Genomic DNA, 21250 nt, shown 5'->3' with positions numbered 1-21250 from the left:
CTAAGAGTCACTTAAATGTGAACTAAAAGCATTATATGTATTTTATTGCATCATGGGAAGATACAAATAAAATATAAATGAAAACTTACCGTATTGAAGGTGGGATCTACGTGTGAGCTGCAGCAGATAATCCTCAGTATTGCAGATTCTCTGGGTGGAGAATGAGAAACCCATGACACCTGCACATGTGCACCAACATATTATAGACTCTGGCTGTATAAAACCAGTGGAACTTTCAACTTACCTGACATGGGTCAATTGAAACCAGAACTGTGCACTGTCTTCTCTTAACACAAGAGGGACACCAGGGATTTTTTTTTGTCTGTTTGGTTTTTTTTAATTTATTTTACAAATCAATAACTTTATAAACATACAAATAAACCAAATATATTATATTTGTATTGAAATATCATTTCAAGTTTTTACACTAAAGATTATTTTGAGTTTAGAGCTGAGTTTAGGAAACATTTAAAACTCCAAACACTCTAATTACAGAAACATATCAGCTTGGTTTCCCTATCTTATTCTGTAAAAAATACTATCAAATTTAAAATTAGATCCTTGGAAGGAAAGCCAAGTAAACAAAAAAAGCCCAGGATAGAATAGCAAACAAATTTTTAAGGAGTCTGAAACATTTTTATTCAGGCAAGATTCAAAGTTACAAATCTTTATTTCTTTTGACTGGGGAAACTTCCAATGAAATGTTGACTGTCATTCAACACAACACTTGAATTTTAAGCACACAAACATACTTCACCAGAGAAACTTGAAGTGCACATTTCAAAGTCTTTTTACTGGGTAGCTTTCATGGGAAAAAAATGATTTTTTTTGAACTGGGGCCTTTAGACCTGGACTCTCTTCCCATTAAAATCCAGAAGATCAGTAATTGAAAGAGCAGGGAATCCAAACTAGATCTTTTGAACTACGTTAGTGATATTAAAAAATACCAAATTTAACATCAGATCTACCAAATCCTAATGATTCAACACAGTTGTTGCCTGCTCCTGAACACAAAACTGTTTATTTCCCTCTTTGTGGAAGTACCCTTGTTACCATTCACACAAGAGAATGATTCTTCACTGATAATAGTTCCAACTATTTCCAGCTCTGGAAATGCATATTTTACAAGTTTGTTCTGAATCCAGAATTGATGTGGTTAGAAAACAGACTCAACAATTCAAAACCACCAGCAAAAATCACTTTAGAAGTTAAATAAGTGACGACCCTCTAAAAACCAGCATTTTAATTTTTGTAGCTCTGACAACTTGGACTCAGTGTTCTTACAATTTTACCAACCTAAAACAAAACTTCACAAAGTTACTCCAGTGTGGAACCGTTTAGAATAAGAGGTAAGAGCTTTTCAATACTCTTTCCCATATTGGCCTACAGAGATGGTAAAAAACAAAAAAATGGCAACATTCCATGCCTTTCTGTCAGGATTCAAAAAGAACCCAGGAAAGCAGAACAGTAAATACACTAATTAGTAACATTTGCCACTATTATCCATCTTATTAATTACAAGAAACATTAATGGTGGGCACTGCAGCAGAGTTTAAAGGTTGCAACAACAGGCTTCAGAAACAGAGGACTGAGAGATCCCCAACAAATAATAAAATAATTTTTAGTAATTTAGCTGATGTCCAGGTATCTTCCATAACACTCTGAAAGTGGCCTCAGGAAGTCAAGACAAGTTGGTGAAAATCACTTGATATCACAGAATGTTCTGAGTTAGAACAGACCCACAAGGATCATCAAGTTCAACTCCTAAGTGAAAGACCCATACAGGGATGGAAGCCACAGCCTTGGTGTTATCAGCACCACACTCTCACCAACAGAGACAATCTCACAATAAACAACTGACCTCATTCTGCATACAACAGAGGTGTTAGGAATCCAGTTACAATAAAAATTGGTTCAGTTTTACAATTTTTCCCTCAGATATAACAGGCAGCACAAATAATTTGAGTGGAAGTCAGGCCAAACTGAGGTGGCTTTTTTGTGGCTTTGTCCCACTCCTCCTCTTCTTTTGGAACAGCAATTGGCTGGACTTCTGTCCTCATACTAAGTCCTATATAATGGACAAGGTTTCGGTGCCAGGCACACCTCTGTAAGACAAGGACAGCTCCAGCACATGCCTCTCCACAGGGCTGAAAGCAGACACAAACCCACTTCCTCAGCCCAGAAACAATCCTGTTATGCTCTGAAGGACCAGTGTAGACTGGGAAAAAACAATGGAGGAATCACCTTTCCCCTCAAATGCTACCCATCATTAATAACATGTGCCTGCAAACCATCCTCTGATACACAAAACCTGAGAAGTGCAAGATCCTATTTGGTGCTTGCAAGACACAAGAACATCTCAGGTGAAATCCAAGAAGTTACACTGGTCTGTCAGCAGCACTGGGGAGAGGCATATAGTGTCCATAAAAATATTTTAATAGTAAGATCCATTTTAAACTAATTTTTCTGCATTATTCTCAATTCCTTTTTCTCTGCAGCTGTCCTTGTGTCCCATTTTCTAGGCAGTTTCTAGACTCCCTGTGTGTAAAGATCATCACTTGCAACAAGCTCCCTTAGAAAATACTTATCACTGATAAATCACCCACTTGACTATCTTCCTCTCAGTGACCTTCTAGCAGGCACTTAATGAAGTTAGCAGCAGTGATACTTATAGAGTACTCATTGCCAGCACATTGCTCACAGTAATTTTTCCAGGAAGAGATGACAGGAAAGGAGTGGCAAGGACTTCTCTGTTTTGTTCTGAATAACGGTGTGTTTTTTCTAAAGGAGATTTCAATGAAAAAAATGAGTGTTGCTTCAGTGTATGTGAGTTCCCATCCTTTGCTGCCTTCCTCCTTTCCCATTCAAACACCGACTGCTTCTAGTCTGGCTGCATCAGCAAGCTGGCTGGGGGAAGATTGCAAGGCTCCCTTGCTGGCAGGGGATTGGGATGGATGCTCCTGGGAGCCTGGGGAGGGCCCTTTGCTGCTTCCTTGGACTGAGGTGTCTTCTCACCAACAGCGCCCTCTTTTCGGTGGCCTTGTTCCTTCTCCTCTTCTGCCAAAGTCTCTGCTGCTTTGTCATATGTTACAGGCTGTTCTTCCTCTGGAGAAAACAGACATGTATTACTGAAAGCCATGTGAAAAGATTCACAACAGCTAAGCTAAAAGAAATGCAGTGGCAGCTTTGAGAAAAGAAAGCTATGAAAGAATGCACAGAATCAGGTTCAATACCAAAGTGTGACAAAATAACAAAAAAACAGGCAAAGTCAAGAACTTGCTTCAGATTTTAAGAAATTACTTGTCCTAGATGAGATTCATGGCTTTCTCTTTTAATCCATAAAGAAAGGCATGCCAAGACTACCTGCCTGGCAAAATTAAGGTCTCTGCTTCAAAGTCAAAAGATCTTAGAATTATTCACTGCCATGGCATAAGAACTTCCTTTAACATGTTTAAAAAAAAAAAAACAAAAAAAAAACAACAGATTATCTCCTGATCTTGTTGTCTAAGAAGGTGGAACAACTTCTGCAAAAATTTTCAAGAAAAAATCAGACACCTGTCATAGGAAATTCCAATACCTGCATCTGATAAAGCTGCAAATGAAAACAGTCTCCTAATGGGAAACATCAGTCTTCCTTTGCTGGACAGTAAGATTCTACACATGTTCCCAATATTAGTGCATCTAAGCAAATGTGAGGCACATTTTCTACTGATGAATGAAGTGACTACTCAATGTATGTCTAAGGCTAGGACTGGCATTTCTGAAAACCTTGCCTGGATGTTCATATCCTCAAACATTTGTATTTACATATTTCTAAGTGGCTGAGGTAAACTGGCTTCTCTAGTAACTTCTGCAATTAGGAAATATACATGGTAAATAAAACAAATGTCTAAGGGTATTAGTCTTTCTCCATCAGCTCTCACCATTTGAGCACATAAGAGATCCAGCTGCCATCTGGAAGGCAGTATTTCCTAAAATTCAGAGTGGTTCAGCTGGTATTTTGAGGGCCATGGGAGCCCATTCTGTGCTTCTGTGCCACCTGCTGCCTTTGGACCAGTGATGAGAGGTGCATCTCCTCCACTCATCTCGTCTTTGTTTAAGCACCAAACACCCCCAAGCAGTCAAACACCTTGCTTAACACAAAAAGCAGAACAGCAGATGCTGCCATGGGGTGAAACCTGGACTCCTCACACCTTTCCAGTTAGCTTGCCTGAACAAATAAGGACTGCCAAAGTCTATCCATTCCCAACAGTATTATGGGCATAACTTCATTTGCAAAACTGTGAAGATCTGTATTAATGCAAACATCCGATATTATTCTATCACAAGAAGCCTCTGGCTTGTTCTGTGTGAAAGCACAGTTGTGGTGTAGTTTCTCATGACTAATCTGCAAAATGAAGGACTGAATGGTCTCTTCACATCAGCACAAACATGGATTCTGCCAGAAATAAAATCTGGATTTCTCCGTCTCCTCTAGCAGCCACTGCTCCTGCTGGTACAAGGTGAGGAGAGATCTAATAAGGAAGGACATCCTACTCACCAGATTCTGAAGGACAGGCAGGATGAGCATCTGCTGTCTCACACTCAATTAGATCAACTGCTTTAGTCTCCAGAGAACTGTTACCCTCCTTAAAAACTGCAAACTGCAAATACATACAATATGCACAAAATATGCAGAGCTCAAATTAATAAAAAATGAATTGGTTTTCTGAAACCCAAGAGGCAAACTAAAAGGGCCACACACACCAACCACAGAACAGGGAAAAAGCTCATCCTGGCTTCTGGGATGACCCTTCCCCTGCAGGTAATTAAACATTTGAGTTGATGACAGCCCCAGTCATTCTTTGGAAAGTGCACAGTCTCAGTCTAGTTAAGAACTAGCGACTCTCTTGCCTTGCAAATCAACATTTCCAATGGCAAGGACAAAAGTTCATGAAAATCAACCCTCTCCATAGTACTGAGGGCCATTTTTAAAGTATTAAAGACATCTGCAGGAATTCAGACAGCAGGAAACTGTGTCAAACACAGGGAAGGAGGCAAGCCTCCCTGCCTGGCTCTCAGCATCTCCTGCAGGATGCGCTTCCATCATGCCACAGTGACAGTAGCAGTCAGAAAATGAGACCCTCTGGGGGAACATGCTGAAAGGACCAGGGGGAAAACAGAAAAAACACAGGGGTAGAAGAAAAAATGTGAAGCACTATGATGAAATTGTACAGAGGGAAAGATGAAAAAACAGTAAAGAGGGGAGGTTTAAAGAGCAGAGGCAGGGAAGAAGAGAAAACATCTGTAAATAAGGTATTCCAACAAAAGGACTGACAGATTCAGCAGTCCAGGTGGATAACTGGTGGATTTATGTGGATAGAATACACATGTAGCATGTGCACCTATTTAGGCACCAGTTCATTAATGTAAAATCTGTACTCCTACAGCTGCTAACCAACATGTGACCCACCCCCAGCAGAGATTCAGCTACACACAGTTCTGCAAAATATATTTGACTGTGCAAAGCAAAACACTTGGTGGAGGAAAGGTCTCAGAATACCATCAAAATCCAGGCACATGCAGTTTTCCAAGGCTTACATGTCAGTAGGACTGGCTTATGGAACTCTAATATGAATGTCAAAAAATATGCAGGCATACCCTCAGCTAATTGCACCCTCACCTGGCAGAAAAGAAGTAAAGGGAAAAGTGAATGATGCTTGGGCAATTTGTAGGCATAGTTTCAGCATCATGATACCTAACTTTTGATGTGTGTGATAGCACAAAATCTTGTTTTCCTCTAGATCAACCTAGGCAGGCAAGAACAAGCAAATCTTTGCACTCTCTCTCATCAGCCTCACAAATGAGCAGGGGCAGTGATGACTACCAAATGAGTGAAATTCATGAGCTCCTTACAGTTACTGCATACACAAGACACAGTCCCAATATGAAGTCTTTTGCTAAGATCATTAATGTTGTGTAGATCAATAGTACCCAAAAACCTTAAAAGTTGAGCAGCTATAGTTTTCTGTCCCTGATGTAGTGATAACCTTTGTATTTTTTACATAAAGCTCTCCAACAGCCTGTTTGAAGTGAATAGTACAAATGGACAACTTCCCACAGCTTTTTGACAACTCTAGATGTTCTAACCTGAGTGCATGCATGCATGAAGCCCTGGTGAACTTAACAATCAATGGCTTCATCAGCCCAGAGAAAATCACATGCATGAAACTGCAGCAACCCGTTACTGAGTAAGCACCAGTGATTAGCAAAGGGTCAGTGATTTCCTCTTCCAGTGTGCAACAAGCCATTGCAATAAATTACTCTGTTAATGTGTTCAATGTCTCCTGGTGCATAGTGAAATGTAACACAGATGTATAATAGATGTAAAAGCTTGATTTGTTTTTGTTGATTCAGTCCATTGCTTAGATGTTTAGTTCCCTTATATTCAGCAAAAATGTCACTGGTGACCAGCATTAACTGCAGGGTCAGCAGAATTTGGGGGCAGAACTATTGGGCTGCAGGCCTCCTAAAGCTCTGATCCCAGGCAGTGAACTGTTCTCAGTCCCAACAAATGTTTCTGCTTTTCTCAAACTCAGGTATTTTGTAAACTGTGGATGTTATTTCTGATGTGAACAAATTATGGTTGTCCAATGCCTGAAGGAAAGGTGCTGATAATAAAACATGCATAAGGGTATTCATTTTACTAGCTAAGGAACAATATGCCATAACCAGGGTCAGGCCAATTCAGTACTAGCTATGTGTTTGACAGTGTGCTCCAGTGGCTACCCACTCACAAATCCTGCCAGACACTCCCATTAAATCATTTGCAAGGCCATTCCAAAATGGCCAGACTGAGCACAGAAGTAGCCACAGATGCCAATTATGCCACTTGACAACTTCAAGTTCCAACTGCAATAACCCAGCAGTGTAATGTTATTTTAATGCCAGGCAGAATCAGGTCCTTAAACCAGATTTTGTAGGGCTAAATGCAGCCTCAAACATGACAACAGTTACAGGCCTGTACAACCAGACCATGTGGGCATTCTTACCTACACCAGTGTACAGCTGGAACTTTATACATCCTATCAAGCTCCCTGATAAAATCCTGGTTGTTTTTCTTTACAAGGCAGCAGCTTCTAATACAAGACATTTAATTTCATCAAGCCTCAAAATAGAGTTCAACATCTCATGTAGCACACACAATACTTGGCTTCCAAGAAGGCTTTTTTACAGAGGACATACTTTCCTGTGAAAATAACTGTGTGATATGCCATGTCATCACATTGCCATTTCCTCAATTTAGAACACAGTTCCCCAACTGTTGTGTTCAAAGCTAACAATAACACTGGCTAATGGTTGCAATACATCCAGGCAGCTGTGAACTTTGAGGGATAACAATGAGGTAAGATGAACTAGGGTTCACAGCCAAGCACTTGGTGACTCTAGCAGTTATTTAATGTATTTAAGATGTGAATTATTTGATGGATAATCTCAAGTGGATCCCTAACACCCTTTGATCCTTCCTGACTCCCTCTGCACTCCACATCAATGTAGTTACCAGGGACTTGTTGCCAGTAGGTGTTACGCTCTCATTGTCAGCACAGCTGCTGGTGGCTCCTGTCGCTTCTGCACAGAGATTCTTCTTATACAGACTCTGACTTCTGCAACAGAACAAAAGCTGAAGCCAATTATTTCGCTTTGAGAGAGACAGATGCTGCCTTTTTTCATGCTATTCTATCAGTATTCACAGAAGTACATGCATTTTGTTTTCTCTCACTAGTTTGTGCATTGCTATCCATTACCGCAGAGTGGCTAAAACAAGTAGCTTGTCAGGAAAAGAAGTCAGTAAGAAGTGTAGAAATGCTTGTTCTAATGTGCCATCTGTAAAGGGTCATTCATCAGAATGAACAATAGGCCTCATAATTTTAACTAGACCCTTTCATTTTCTTACATTATTCTATTTATGACACATTTATCTTATAAAGATTTGTTTCAGCCAATGCACTGAAGAGTGTTTGTGGGCGAAGCTCAGAAATAAAAATCTGACTGTATTTCTGTACACTATTGGTAGCTACAATTATGAAAGTCACTTTTGTATTCATCTGCATCATTTATGCAATGCAGCAGTTTCAGAAGTTACCATGAAATAAACAAACTGAAAGTCTCAAAAAATCTTGGAAATAAGATCTTCAAGGAAAAATTCATGACCTTTAGGCTTTAGGGGAAAAAGCCAAGAGTACAATCTGGAGCTGGAAAAAGTATGAATATTCAGCTCTAAGAGCTCCATAAATTCAAAGACTGTTATTTTTGCAGTAAAACAGCAATCACTTATAAGGCAGTATTAAAAGCCCATACAGGCCCAAACAAAAAATCTTATTTTACTTCTCTTGAGACCCAAATCACTACATCTTTATTCACTTTGCATACACACTTTTGCCCTTCTAAGCATCAGCTAATAAAATTAACATTATAGTCCTCAAGTTCTGGAAGTCTGAGGTTATAACTAAAATTTAGTAGATATTTACCAAAGAAAATAGGAATTTTCATTTTATTTAGGAACATTACTTTTATTTCTACATAGCTGTTATATACCAACAGGGAAAGTTCACACAGCCTAATTATCACATATTGCTCCCTTCATGAAAATACAACATAAATAAATTTTGTTTTGTGTGGCCTTGGCCAATTGAGGTGGAGGAATTGTCAGTGCTGAATCTATTCAGGTTGGGTTTAATTTGTGGAAAAGAGTTGTTTCCTTGTTTCCCAAGGAAGAATAGAAACTTGGCATACTGTACAGTCAGACTGCATAAACATAACATTAAGAATAACACTTTGCTCTTCAGCAGACAACAGCCATGGATCAAAAACCCAACACAACACTGCAGCACCCTTGGCCTTCAGTCCCCACACTTTCAAACTGGCAGGTGTAGACCTCCAGCTTCATTTCCTCCAATTAAAAGGAGATAGGCATCTCCATTTTGCAGGGGAAGGAACAGGACTACTAGAGACTTAATTGGTACATTTTGAAATAGAGTAGATTATCTGAAAAAGTGGTATAGCAATTTCAACACAAATACTGGTTCCCATACTCAGTTAAATAGGGATTTTAGATCAGTGATTTAATTTTGATCTAGTTATACTAGTAATTGCTGCAGTTCAAATTCATTCAAGTGTGTAATTGAAAACCTGTTGTTGTGGTAAATAGCTATATTGATCAAAAGCATTTGGCAAGAAAGAAACATAAATCTAGAGAAATTACACAAGAGAGAGGAAGGGAAGAAATTTAATACCTTCATACCTTTAAAAAAATCATATTCTGTCTATTTTTCATAAGAGGACATATGAATTATATGAGAAATATAAGAATCTCACAATTTTTCTGTTCTTTATATACCCACTGATCCAAATCTGAACCCTGGGTTATGAGAAGAAAACAGCCTGGGTTTAATTCTGGACCCCTATCAATAATTAATAGAAAATAAGAAATGTTGCAGCTTCCCTACTTTTATGGACTAAATATGTCAAGAACCAGTAAATAAGAATGAAAAATATTAACTTGCATATTTAACTTCTTTCACAGCTTAACTTTATGTGTCTAGCAGAGTATAATTTTAAAATTGACCTAAACCACAAACAAAAATCCTGTGTTTAAATCAGCTTCTGAGAACAGCTGTCTGTCAAGGTCATGGCCAAAAGACTCTAGCTTAAATGCTTAATACTTTCCAGTCTAAGGGACACCGGTGACATTTAATTTCACATCAGACTGGGTTCTTAAATGGCCACCGTTGGAATTCTTTTTGCCACAAGAAGAATCTCAAATCTGCACAATTCATTACAGCCATGGGAAATGCTGGGGAGTACTTTTGCAACAGATGTGCTTAGACTCACTTCCCTGATTTCACTCTCTGTGCTACCAGGAAAACTATGTTCACTGCTGGAAGCATCACTCTGTCAGTTTGCCTTGGGAAGGTTAGTAGGCAAAGACATTTTCAGGTGGAATTCTACACTGAATGAGAAACAAAAGCCAATTCATTGAATAGCTGGCAGAGAAAAGCCAGCCCCTATCATGACAGTTTCAGACACCTAGAGTTGTGAAGGGAAGCCCAGGAAGAAGCAAATGGCATGTTCCTGAGCTCTAATAAGGTCTGTTCTTCTTCCCTCCAGATGTGTTTGCTCACTAACACCAACGTGAGTTCTGCTGGCAAGGGACATTCCGGAACTTTCTGTATTATTCACAGACCCAGGAAAAACAGGAGACTAGGAATTCCCATCAGCTGAGGAGCAGCTCGCTCTCAGCCCCAAGCACTGAGTGAGAACAGCAGCAGCACACACAGATACACACAGAGACACAGACACACAGACAGACACACACAGAGAGACACACACAGACACACAGACACACAGACACACACAGAGACACACAGACACACAGACACACAGACACACACACACACAGACACACAGACACACACAGACAGACAGCAGTACCTGCGGCAGTGCGCAGCCAGCACACACACAGACAGACACGCAGACGGACAGACAGACAGACAGCAGTACCTGCGGCACTGCGCAGCCAGCACACACACACACACACACACACACACACAGACACACACAGACAGACAGACGGACAGCAGTACCTGCGGCAGTGCGCAGCCAGCACACGGACACGACACAGACACACACAGACAGACAGACGGACAGCAGTGCCTGCGGCAGTGCGCAGCCAGCACACAGACACACAGACAGACACACAGACGCACACAGACAGACAGACGGACAGCAGTACCTGCGGCAGTGCGAAGCCAGCACACACACACACAGACACACACAGACAGACAGACGGACAGCAGTGCCTGCGGCAGAGCGCAGCCAGCACACAGACACACAGACAGACACACAGACACACACAGACAGACAGACGGACAGCAGTACCTGCGGCAGTGCGCAGCCAGCACACAGACACACACACACACACACACACACACACAGACACACAGACAGACACACAGACGCACACAGACAGACAGACGGACAGCAGTACCTGCGGCAGTGCGAAGCCAGCACACACACACACAGACAGACACACAGACACACACAGACAAACAGACGGACAGCAGTACCTGCGGCAGTGCGCAGCCAGCACACAGACAGACACACACACACACACACACACACAGACACACAGACAGACACACAGGCGCACACAGACAGACAGACGGACAGCAGTACCTGCGGCAGTGCGAAGCCAGCACACACACACACAGACAGACACACAGACACACACAGACAAACAGACGGACAGCAGTACCTGCGGCAGTGCGCAGCCAGCACACACACAGACGCACACAGACAGACAGACGGACAGCAGTACCTGCGGCAGTGCGCAGCCAGCGCGCCCAGCAGCAGCGCCAGCAGCGCCAGCCCGGCGGCGCAGGCGGTGATGGCGATGCTCCGCACCTTGGCCCGCCCGGAGCGCTGCTGCTCCCACCACTCCAGGTCGCTGAACTGGCAGCGCTCCCCCACGTATCCCGTCACACAGCTGCCAGGGAAAAAGGGCACACGCTGCAGGGTGGCAGGCACAGCCCCACTCCGCCGCTTCAGCCACCTTGCCATTGAGTCACATTGATCACCACTGCAGAAACATCTGGTTCAGTTTAGCAGTGGGGAGGACAAAATTGTTTTAAAGGAAAGCTGTCTCAACTTGTAGAACCCAGTACTAAAAGGAGTTTTTTGTTGGTTATTTGTTTGTTTGTTTGTTTGTTTGTTTGTTTGTTTGTTTGTGTTTGTTTTGTTTTTTTTGGTACTGTTGTTTTTCACTGGTATTGAATCACCTATAGAATTACACACAGAGGTTGTCATCACCAGGTCCCTATGGGTAAAAAGTAGAAAAAAATTTCTTAAATCCTGTAAATCCTGCTGTGTGATTAGTGTTTCCCTAGGATTTTCCATTTAACTTCTTTCTTTTAACTTGCTTCTTTTAGCAGCAAGTTTCCATTTTCTAAAATAGGCAATACAGGACTGACTCGTATTTTCAGAGTGACTTGATTAAGAGAATCAAATTTTAATCTGAATCTTTATTTTAAATATGAATGAAAATGTTTAAAAAACCCCATGCATAAGGTTTAGAAATATCTTCAAGACTTACTTTTAATATAAGCTTCTTCTGTAGGCAGTTTTTATTGATTTGTTTGGTTTTATCGTTTCAAAATCCAGCATAGAAATATCCTATTGGTGCACAAAACCCTCAAATCAAAATAACTAGAAAGTGATAAATACATCAAAAAGCCTAGTTTTACTATGCAAGGCAAGACACATAAATAATAAATGGAAAAAATGAAAGATCTACTCAGTGCATAGCAATCCCTCAGTAATGTAGGCTCAACTCATCACAATTCTAATTGGTCTAATTTTACTCAAGTCCAAGAGCTAGCCAAATGAGAAAAAGAAGCAGGATTTGACCTGCAGCAGCTTTTACCTAATGACATAAAATATTATATCAGCATTCATTATTAAGTCAGGCACAAGCACTCTCATTCTGTGACAATTTAGAATGCAGGTGTGCTGGAAGGCTGGAAAAAATGCTAATTTTTTAATGTTAAATTACAATGAATTTCAAACATCTACTTTCCAGTGTAAGATCTTTTATTAGTTAAAATACAAATCACATTCGATATGTGGTTTTTGCTGGATAACATTTTTCCATTCTTCCCTTTGGTAATTAATCCATTAGAGCCTACATGAATGAATGCTGCCATCTAGTGAGGATTCAGCAGGGATCTAGAGAGAATCCAGCAATGCCCACACACAAACAGCATGGCTAAGCATGCTGTTAAATTTTGTAACTGCTTTCACTTCCAAAACTGAAAAATATGTACATTTGAATTCTCATTATGCACTAACACTTAACAAATAAAAGGGGGGAAAAGTGATCCAGTTTGAAAGTTCTGCAGGTTTAGACTCTTCAGTTTCAAAGAAGAAACTTCTGAGGTGAAAATAGATAGTCTACTGTGCCTCTAAAAGTTACACTAAAAATTCAAAACAAGTGCCAGAGATGACTATGAGTCTGTCTTTTCCCAAGGGCTTTGCTGAGCTCAAGAAACCCACAGCACAATGTATCTACTTCGTTCCTGTATATGTACATGAGACACATTCCTTTCATATTCTTGCAGGTACAGAAGTCTGTAGGCAGGGGACACCACTCATGTTTCAAAATAGGAAAGCCCGAGACACAGAGGGAGATTTGTCTACCCTGGAACAGCATCCACCCCCTGTGCAGCTCCTCACTTACCCCCATGAACCCAGGGGAGGAGGCAGGCATTGGATTTGTCCCATTGTAAAGATTTTATGCTTGATTTTGAAGAACAAGTCTGTGTACATCTCCGAATATAATCAGGTTACACACTTAAATGCCAGCATTAAATGTTTTGGAGAAATTATTACCCCATGGGATTAGATTGTCACATTGACCAAGCTAAGGCTGACTTCTGGAGAGATTAGATTCTCCTTGCTTTAACCAGTACCTGCATTTGGAGAGCCCAGAATTAGGCTTCACAAAAATAATGACAGGGTTAAAAATATTGACAGGGGAAGCAGGTCTCAACCTTGAGGTCTCATTGCAACTCTCCCTGTTTTTAAGAAGGCAATTATATCCTACTCTTTTCTGCCTTTCTGTAATGGAAGATGCTGACAGCAGAAGATTGCTCCCTGGCCCCAGCTGGAGAAGACAAGACAGAGGTGTCCTCTTCCCTCCCAGTGAATGCTGCACATGAACAGCAAGGCTAACATGTACAGGAGAGAGAGCAAGCACCTCTTCAAGTCATTTGACAACTTACCTCCCAAATCCAAAGTAAAGAATCAAGTGCTTAGGGAGCAAATCCAATCCTACTATTAATTGCAATAGGTGTGAGTAGGGTGACCATGTACCGAAAATGGCAATGATCATTCCTCACAGGGAAGAGGAGATTCAAATGCTCTGTGAGTTACATGAGTGATGAACAGATCATCATGGACAAACCCTTCATTGCCTGCAGTTAACTCAGGGTAACATTCCAAGGGTGCCATTCTTCAGCAGAGAAAACACAAATTTCTGTACTTACTTGCAGGCATAGTCTTGTAGATCAGAAACATAATTGCACACCCCACCATGGAGGCAGTAGGACTCGTATGAAGGAGGACATCCTACAATATCACCTTGCACAGCCTTGGTAGTGTATTCATTGCTGACAGCAGTTGGGGGAACAGTAGATTCTGAAATAAAGGGTTTCACAAGGACATCTCAAATTTTGGCCTCATTGGCAACATAATCTTATGAAAGAGTAACAGAACTTCAAGGTATTAAACTAGGTAAAAAATACCCAGTTTCTATTAATAATTTGTGTTTTACCTATTTTCTTACGTTGTTATCAAATTTAGGCAAGCAGAAATTTAGACCAAATAACTAAATATGTTTTATTTTAGATTTATAGTGAAAGACCTACAGCAGTTGACTGAGTTCTGTGTGTTTAGATGTGTTAGCCCAGCTCTGAAGAAAAACTGCACCCTCTAGGTGCTGACTCTGAAATGATTTTTGCAACTTATGCAGTTCTGGCATATGGCAAAGCTTTACTATGCATAAATTACCAGCGTGGGAGATAGAGGTGAAGGGTGACTGTGTTTCATGCACTTGGATTTCAGACTTTCACAAGCAACTTGTCATTCTTACACAGATTGTTTCTACTCTGCTGCCATCCAGTTAATTGCACCTGTTGTGGTGGCACATCACATTTTCTAGTGTTCCAGGCTAGCTCAGGTACAGATAACAGCTTCACTGGGGGAGCAGGAAGCCCTGTGGTTCTGCCAAAGGGTTCTGCAGCCTGCTCTGAATCCCACCTGCAGCCACCTACACACCTATCCAAACTAGCTAGTTTAAGGTAGCACTAATATCTCTTAGGAGCAGGACCACAGTGCAGACATGCCCTTACAGAAAAGGAGTGTTTTCATGCCTACTTTGATGCTACAACGAATCTATAGGTCAGAACAGAACAGCTACATGACAAAGAATTTCCAGCAGTGTGGATTAGCAGAGGCACACCTAATAATTCTCATACAATTATGGGGTCAGCTCTATGACTCACACCAGTTTTACTGCAACATGACCTTCAATGACATTTGGGTTTTAAAATTTCATTTGCAGGAGAACTGCCACAGCAAAGAGACTGAATGGAATGAGTGATTATAGTGAGCTCCAGGTGTGCATGCATTCAGCAATGAAAATTTCATCTTGCTAAAAGAGCTTATTAGGCAAAGAACTAAAACAGTGTGTTAACATCTATAAAGACACTGGATCAGACTGACAGATGAGGGACCTAGGAAACATTACTTCCAAGTCATTCATCATTTAAAATCATCATTTCCTGAGTGACACCTGAAACTACTGAAAGATTAAGTGACTGAAATGGGAATGGGAATCCTGATAGGTGTTCTACTTAAGCAAACCACTAAATACAATAAATTCAAATAACAATTTACTTGTTTTTCTGAAGAAACAGCTACGTGACAATCACACAATGTCCCTCCATCATCAGAAAGTCACTCAATCTGGAGTAAAATCCACCGTGACCATGAGGGCTGACACAGAGTAAAAGAATGAGTCACTCTCATTTACAGAGAATGCTGCTACCACACTGAGGCACTAAAATGAGGGTCAGATACTCACTAGTGCTGAACCTTTAGCAGTTCCCTTCAGTAAACTGGTAATCAGATTTGCTAAGGAGTTTCAGAGCCCTTTTGAGCAATTAGTGCTGGAACTGAAAAAAAGCCTATACTGAAGAATCAAAGGGAACTTAAATCATGTGCATTTCCTGTGCTAGCCTTCTGCAGAGTAACAGAAGGCACAGGGAGTTTGCAAAATGGCACAGACTGAAATTACCCTCAAAAAATGTTATTTCCAAGGAGCATTTGCTTCTGTTGATTGTAAATGACATTTGATAGATTTGTTGCTACATTTAGGCAGCAAAAATTTACGTTGAAACTTAATGTAGATATCTCCTAATTAAACTCAGATCTGTTCTCCTTAGTCCACCACAAAACAGCCTCCTAAAGGCAATACTAAATGGATCTATAAGCTGGTCAGGATGTTGCTATGGAGAGACCCTTTAGTTTCCAGGTATAAAAATTTATCCAAGAACACAGCTCTCAATTTAGGGCCACTTCATTTATTTGCTCACTCCGTTTACTCACTGCAACCGATGCCAGTTCCAGCAGCATGATCAGCACACGAGCAAGTGAAGTTTCCTTCTGTATTTGTGCAGGTCATGTTCTCTCCACAGGTGTGGGACCCCATCTTGCACTCATCAATATCTGCCACCCAAACAGTCTGCAGTTAGAAGGATGAAATGCCTCAGAGCATCGGTTAAAAGGGCAGCAGCTGCAGCACTGCACTCCCCAGGCAGCAGGGAAAAACACCAAAAACCTCTCCCTCTGCAAATATGCCTCCATGGAAATCCTAATGGAGAGGCAACCAGTGTGCTGCTGCAGAAACTCTCCATGGGGAGAATGAGGGAAAGGCTTCCCCATGAAATGTAACAAGTACAGCAGAGCTGAAGAGAAGACTTACTTGTACCAGATGTATTCTTCTGGCATTGCTAGTCAGAGCTTGCAGCCTGGATCCATATGTGGCATTCTTGCAGTTACACAGCAGAAGGGTTTGTGAGTGGGGAGCTGCCCACCCCTGTATTAAATTAATTAGCCTGACAAAGAGTTTAGGCAGAAGAAAAGTGTCTAGAAACCTACAAGTTTATTCAGTTTGTATAAACACTTCAATGAGTGAGGCTTTGAATGACTGTGAAGAGGTTCTCTGACTACAGCAGTTTCCAGGTTCAGAGCCCATGTTGGGTTCATATACACCTCTCACCCCCATTCTGCTGCACACTCCTCCTGCCTCCACACCTTCTCTGCAAAGCCCAGGGCAGCAGCTCCTGCCAGGCTGGCCGCCTGCACATTGCTAAGTGCCAAAGCACTCCCCTCAAAGGTGAAGCCTTTGGTTCACATAGCAGAGTTTGGGAGCCTCTGATTCATTCTATGCATTGTGAGCAGAATATATGTGCCAAATCTACTTCAGGGAATCACAGATCTCCTACCCCAATTTGTGAAATGATTGCTTAAACTGCTGGGAATTTTTCTACAGTAAAATTAGCAGGATCTGGCTCAAAACAGAACAGAAAATTAAAAGCACTTAAAAAATATGGGGGCGGAGGGTCAGGGAACACAACTGCTGCAGCATATTTCAAGAAATATGATTTCACCAACACAATATGAGGTCATCCTGTGTTATCACTGGACATACAGTCACATTCCTGGACACTGTGCATGCATGCAGTCACTTACAACAGAAGCACAAGACCAGTTTCTGGTTTTCATAGTACATTTCAAGTCATCAAGAACAAAATAATTTCAGTGATGTTTACATCTTAGTAATACTGCATCTTTTATGAAATGCTGAGAATCTGTTTTCTGGGCTTAAAGACTTCAGGAAGATAATAGACTGTTTTTCAATAGCAGTGGAAGGTACTACATCCTGAACAACTATACCACAGTATAGTGTAAAGACAGTAAGAGCCCAGGGCTGCCTGAGAACTTTCCTTTTACGTTGTGCTGGGTCAGCAAGAGGACCTTGTCACTTCTGTGTGCACTTCCATCTCTGCCTCCAAACACTCTCAAAGACATGAGCTCTGTCTCTGATCTCTGCAGGCAAAAGGCCTTTTTGTTCTTCTACCTCTGAGACTTTCCACACTCTACCCATAATAATGATATTGTTCTTAATTTTTCACTCATCCTAATCAGCATTGAAGAACCAGGTCCAGCAGAGATTATGTAAGAATTGGTTTGAATTTAATGGGCTTTGAATTAGACTATAAAGGAAAAAAGGGAAAGAAAAGGACAAAAGGGAAGGCAAGACTCTCATAAAGCTCTGAACAAACTGTGTGCTAGTCAAATACTGGAGAGAAAAAGATTCCTGTTCATATTTACCACTAAAATGGATTAAGAATTTAGGAGACTTAGGGAATGAACTAAAGACCTGGCATTAGAGCTGGATGGGAAAATCAGTGGGTCTGATTATTAACAAGACTCTAAATGTACTCAAGTTGTCAGTGTCACACCTTGAACCTCATGCCTATTAAACAGACCTGGAATTATTTGATGAGTATTATGACACACTCAATACCTGCTTTCGTTTATATTCACGGCAACGATTTCCAATAAAGCTCTACTGCTTCACCTCCACTTCCCTCCTCCCCTTCACTCTTTCTCTCTCTCCTTCTATAGCCACTAAAAAGAGTGCAAACACTGAGAGGAGGTATTCACAGACAACTACAAGCTTTGCATATTGATCAGTTGCTGAGGCTACCACACTTCAAACAGGGAGGGAGGAATCACAAAGGCAGCAATGCCTCAGCCTTCCAGGCAGAGCAGAGCCCTCACTCATGCCCATACCATAGCAATGGACTCCATCTCCAGTGTATCCTTCCAGGCACTTGCAGACGTAGCCGCCTTCCGTGTTGATGCAGCCCGACACGCTGCGATTGCAGCGGTCCGTGCGCGCCGCGCACTCGTCCACGTCTGGGAACAGAGCAGGGGACACTGGGTCAGGAAACCATCAGCGCTGCCCTGAGACACCTGCCCCATGGGGCTCGCCCAGACTGTGCTCTCACTTGGCATCTGTGCGCGCCAAGCGAATGGCAAGAGAAGGACTTTGGTCTTTTTCGGCACTAAATTTGATGGGGGTGTTCTAAAACCCAAGAGAGTCAACCAGGTGCTATCACCTGGAGATCACAAATATAATTTGCTTAATAAAAACCTGTTCAGAGGAAATGATTCAAAAATGGCTTTGTGTTATAGAATCATAGAATCCACTAATCTGGAAAAGGCCTCTATGAGCATTTAGAAACTTTGTTCTAAAACTTTGCTCTTTTGTGTGAAAGAACACATGGGCTTAAAAAAAAAAAAGTACTGTGGTGAAAAAATGTATGCCTGATTCAGCTTACAGGTTTTTTCTCCCCCTTTCCATAGTAACATAGATTCTTCTGTCTTCATGCTTAGCCACTAAATGGTATTTTCCTTTCTGTTTCTAACACTTTCTTCTCTTGATCTTTGTGAGAGCAAAACAGTTCTTCCATTTATGTTGCAAACAAGCCCAGAAAATTGAATACCACCCTAAACAGTATTTTGCATGGCTGTTAGAGTCTTTTTCTACTGCTAGAAAAAAACTAGAGCAGCACTTTTGTATAAACATTACATCAGGAATACTAATTTGGAGGAGATCCCTTATGTCTAAATTATATATTAACTATCATGTCTATGGACTGAGCTTTTATAATTAGTAAATTTGTACAAATAAATACATTATACTTCTACAATCTCTGTTATTGCTTGTTATTATTAATAGGATTAACATTGATGGCTCAAGGGGGGAAAAGGCGTTAGCCAATTAGCCATTTCATCTCACATGCTTTCTACTCATCATTCCTTTCATATTATTGACCATTTTCTTGTGCCTCATACAAGAGAGCTGCCAATGTGAAAGGAGATAGATTTTCTTCCTCCCCGCCAGTCTACAATTTTTCAAAAGTTAGAATAAAGTTTTGCATTACCATAGCATGATTTCCCCTTCCTGGTAAATCCTTTCAGACACTGGCACATAGCACCATCTTCCAGCAAAACACACTCTGCGTTGACATTACATTCTAGTGCAGTGCAGTCATCTTCATCTATAGTATAAACAAAACAAAAAATACCCACTAGATGTACTTTGAAATATTGAAGGAGGTGGTGTATATCTATATTACAGAAAAACAAACAACTAAGAAAACCAGAACACAGAGTCAAAGTTTGAAACTTAGCTCTCCAGGATTAATAATGACGAGCCAATATAATTACTGCTTCTGTTCTCTTTGTCTAGATGGAGTTGATATGTCATTTATTATCAGGATTTCTGAATATTTTATTCAAAATCTATTTTAAAATTTAATGATCTAGTGTCTTCAAAGAGATACAGAATTCAATGGGTTTATTTTAACTTTTTAGAAGAATGCAATACGCTTTAAAACCTAAGGGAGAGACTTTCACAAGTGCTCCAAATTAGAAATGTTTGTTCTCCAGACCAGGATAATATTATCAATTTTTGTTGATATAGCCAAGGAATATAGACACAAACAAAAAAAACACCAGTTCTACCTGGAATAACTGCACAGACCTAAATTCTTGTTAGAGGGTCAAGAGCATGAATACCACCAGTCTCAACCATGAACCTTTCTTTCTTTAAGGTCTGTGACTTCTTTCTGTTTTATAAACCTGTTCAGAGCCTCAGAGTAAGCATAAGGAAGATAACCATCAGACTCTACCTGATACCATTATTTCAGCCATAAAAAAAATTTTCTGCTTTTCACCATTGTCTGCATCCTTAAAAATCCCAGTGCTCCTTGTGCTCTGGAGCACAGTCTCTTGGGGTGGCATTGGCATTACCTTCTCATGCACAGACACCTTTGCTGTAAAAGACAATAAAAAAATTATATGAACTATTTAAATCTATGGAAATAGCCTTCTGATTTTCAAATACTTGTCTACTTTCCAATAATCATGTTGGATTCCTTTTAAAACAAACATCAGTATCCTCCCAGACTAACTTGTTTCTGACTTCAAATTATTCCTAAAAGCACTCACTGGTGAGTTTTCTCAAATACAAAAGAGAAGAACTGTGACTTTCTGTGAGGCTCACACTTGTCAGCATTGCACATACCCTTTTTCACTGCTAAAATGCTAAGGGAAAAATTACAGTGGCCAGACAGCATGTTCTGTTGTCTTGTTGTCCCAAAGATACTCCAGCATTTTCATTCTTCAGAGAAAACATCATTCCTTATGTTAGAGCAAGGTGAATTTTACCAGTGTTACCTGTCAGGATCCTCAAGAGTTTGAGGGGGGTCTTTTTGTGAACTGGAGAAGTGTACCTGCTGTTGAGTTGGAAGAATCCAGAGCATGACAGGATTTTCCATCTTGAGTTTTCCCAAATCCTGGATGGCACTTGCAGTGGACAATTCCAAAACTATTTTCACAGATCTGATCACAGCCTCCGTTCTCATAAAGGCAAGGATTCGTCCCTAACAAAGAAAAACAGGAAAATTAACAGCTGCTTTTTCAGTCAACATCTCTGTTCAGACATGCACAGTTGAAGCAGCTGGAAAAAGAATAAGGACTTAAAAATCTAGGATTTTTTTTTAATAGAGCAAGAAAT

At 40.8% G+C, this 21250-nt stretch overlaps 1 protein-coding gene across 1 annotated transcript in view; it reads right to left on the bottom strand.

The window, feature by feature from the left end:
- Nucleotides 1-328: 328 nt before the first annotated feature.
- Nucleotides 329-21250, bottom strand: part of EGF (epidermal growth factor) — a 58230-nt gene continuing 37308 nt past the window's right edge. The window contains 10 exon segments of the mRNA XM_056490782.1: nt 329-3105; nt 4541-4643; nt 7541-7643; nt 11357-11524; nt 14082-14232; nt 16204-16323; nt 18457-18582; nt 19614-19730; nt 20364-20507; nt 20967-21116. Of these exon segments, the coding sequence (XP_056346757.1) occupies nt 2882-3105; nt 4541-4643; nt 7541-7643; nt 11357-11524; nt 14082-14232; nt 16204-16323; nt 18457-18582; nt 19614-19730; nt 20364-20507; nt 20967-21116 (1406 nt within the window). The 3' untranslated portion in view covers nt 329-2881.

The sequence above is a fragment of the Oenanthe melanoleuca genome, chromosome 4 (assembly GCF_029582105.1).
Source record: "Oenanthe melanoleuca isolate GR-GAL-2019-014 chromosome 4, OMel1.0, whole genome shotgun sequence".
NCBI lineage: Eukaryota > Metazoa > Chordata > Aves > Passeriformes > Muscicapidae > Oenanthe > Oenanthe melanoleuca.
Note: the sequence above shows the minus strand (reverse complement) of the source record. Positions and strands in the feature narration are given on the sequence as shown.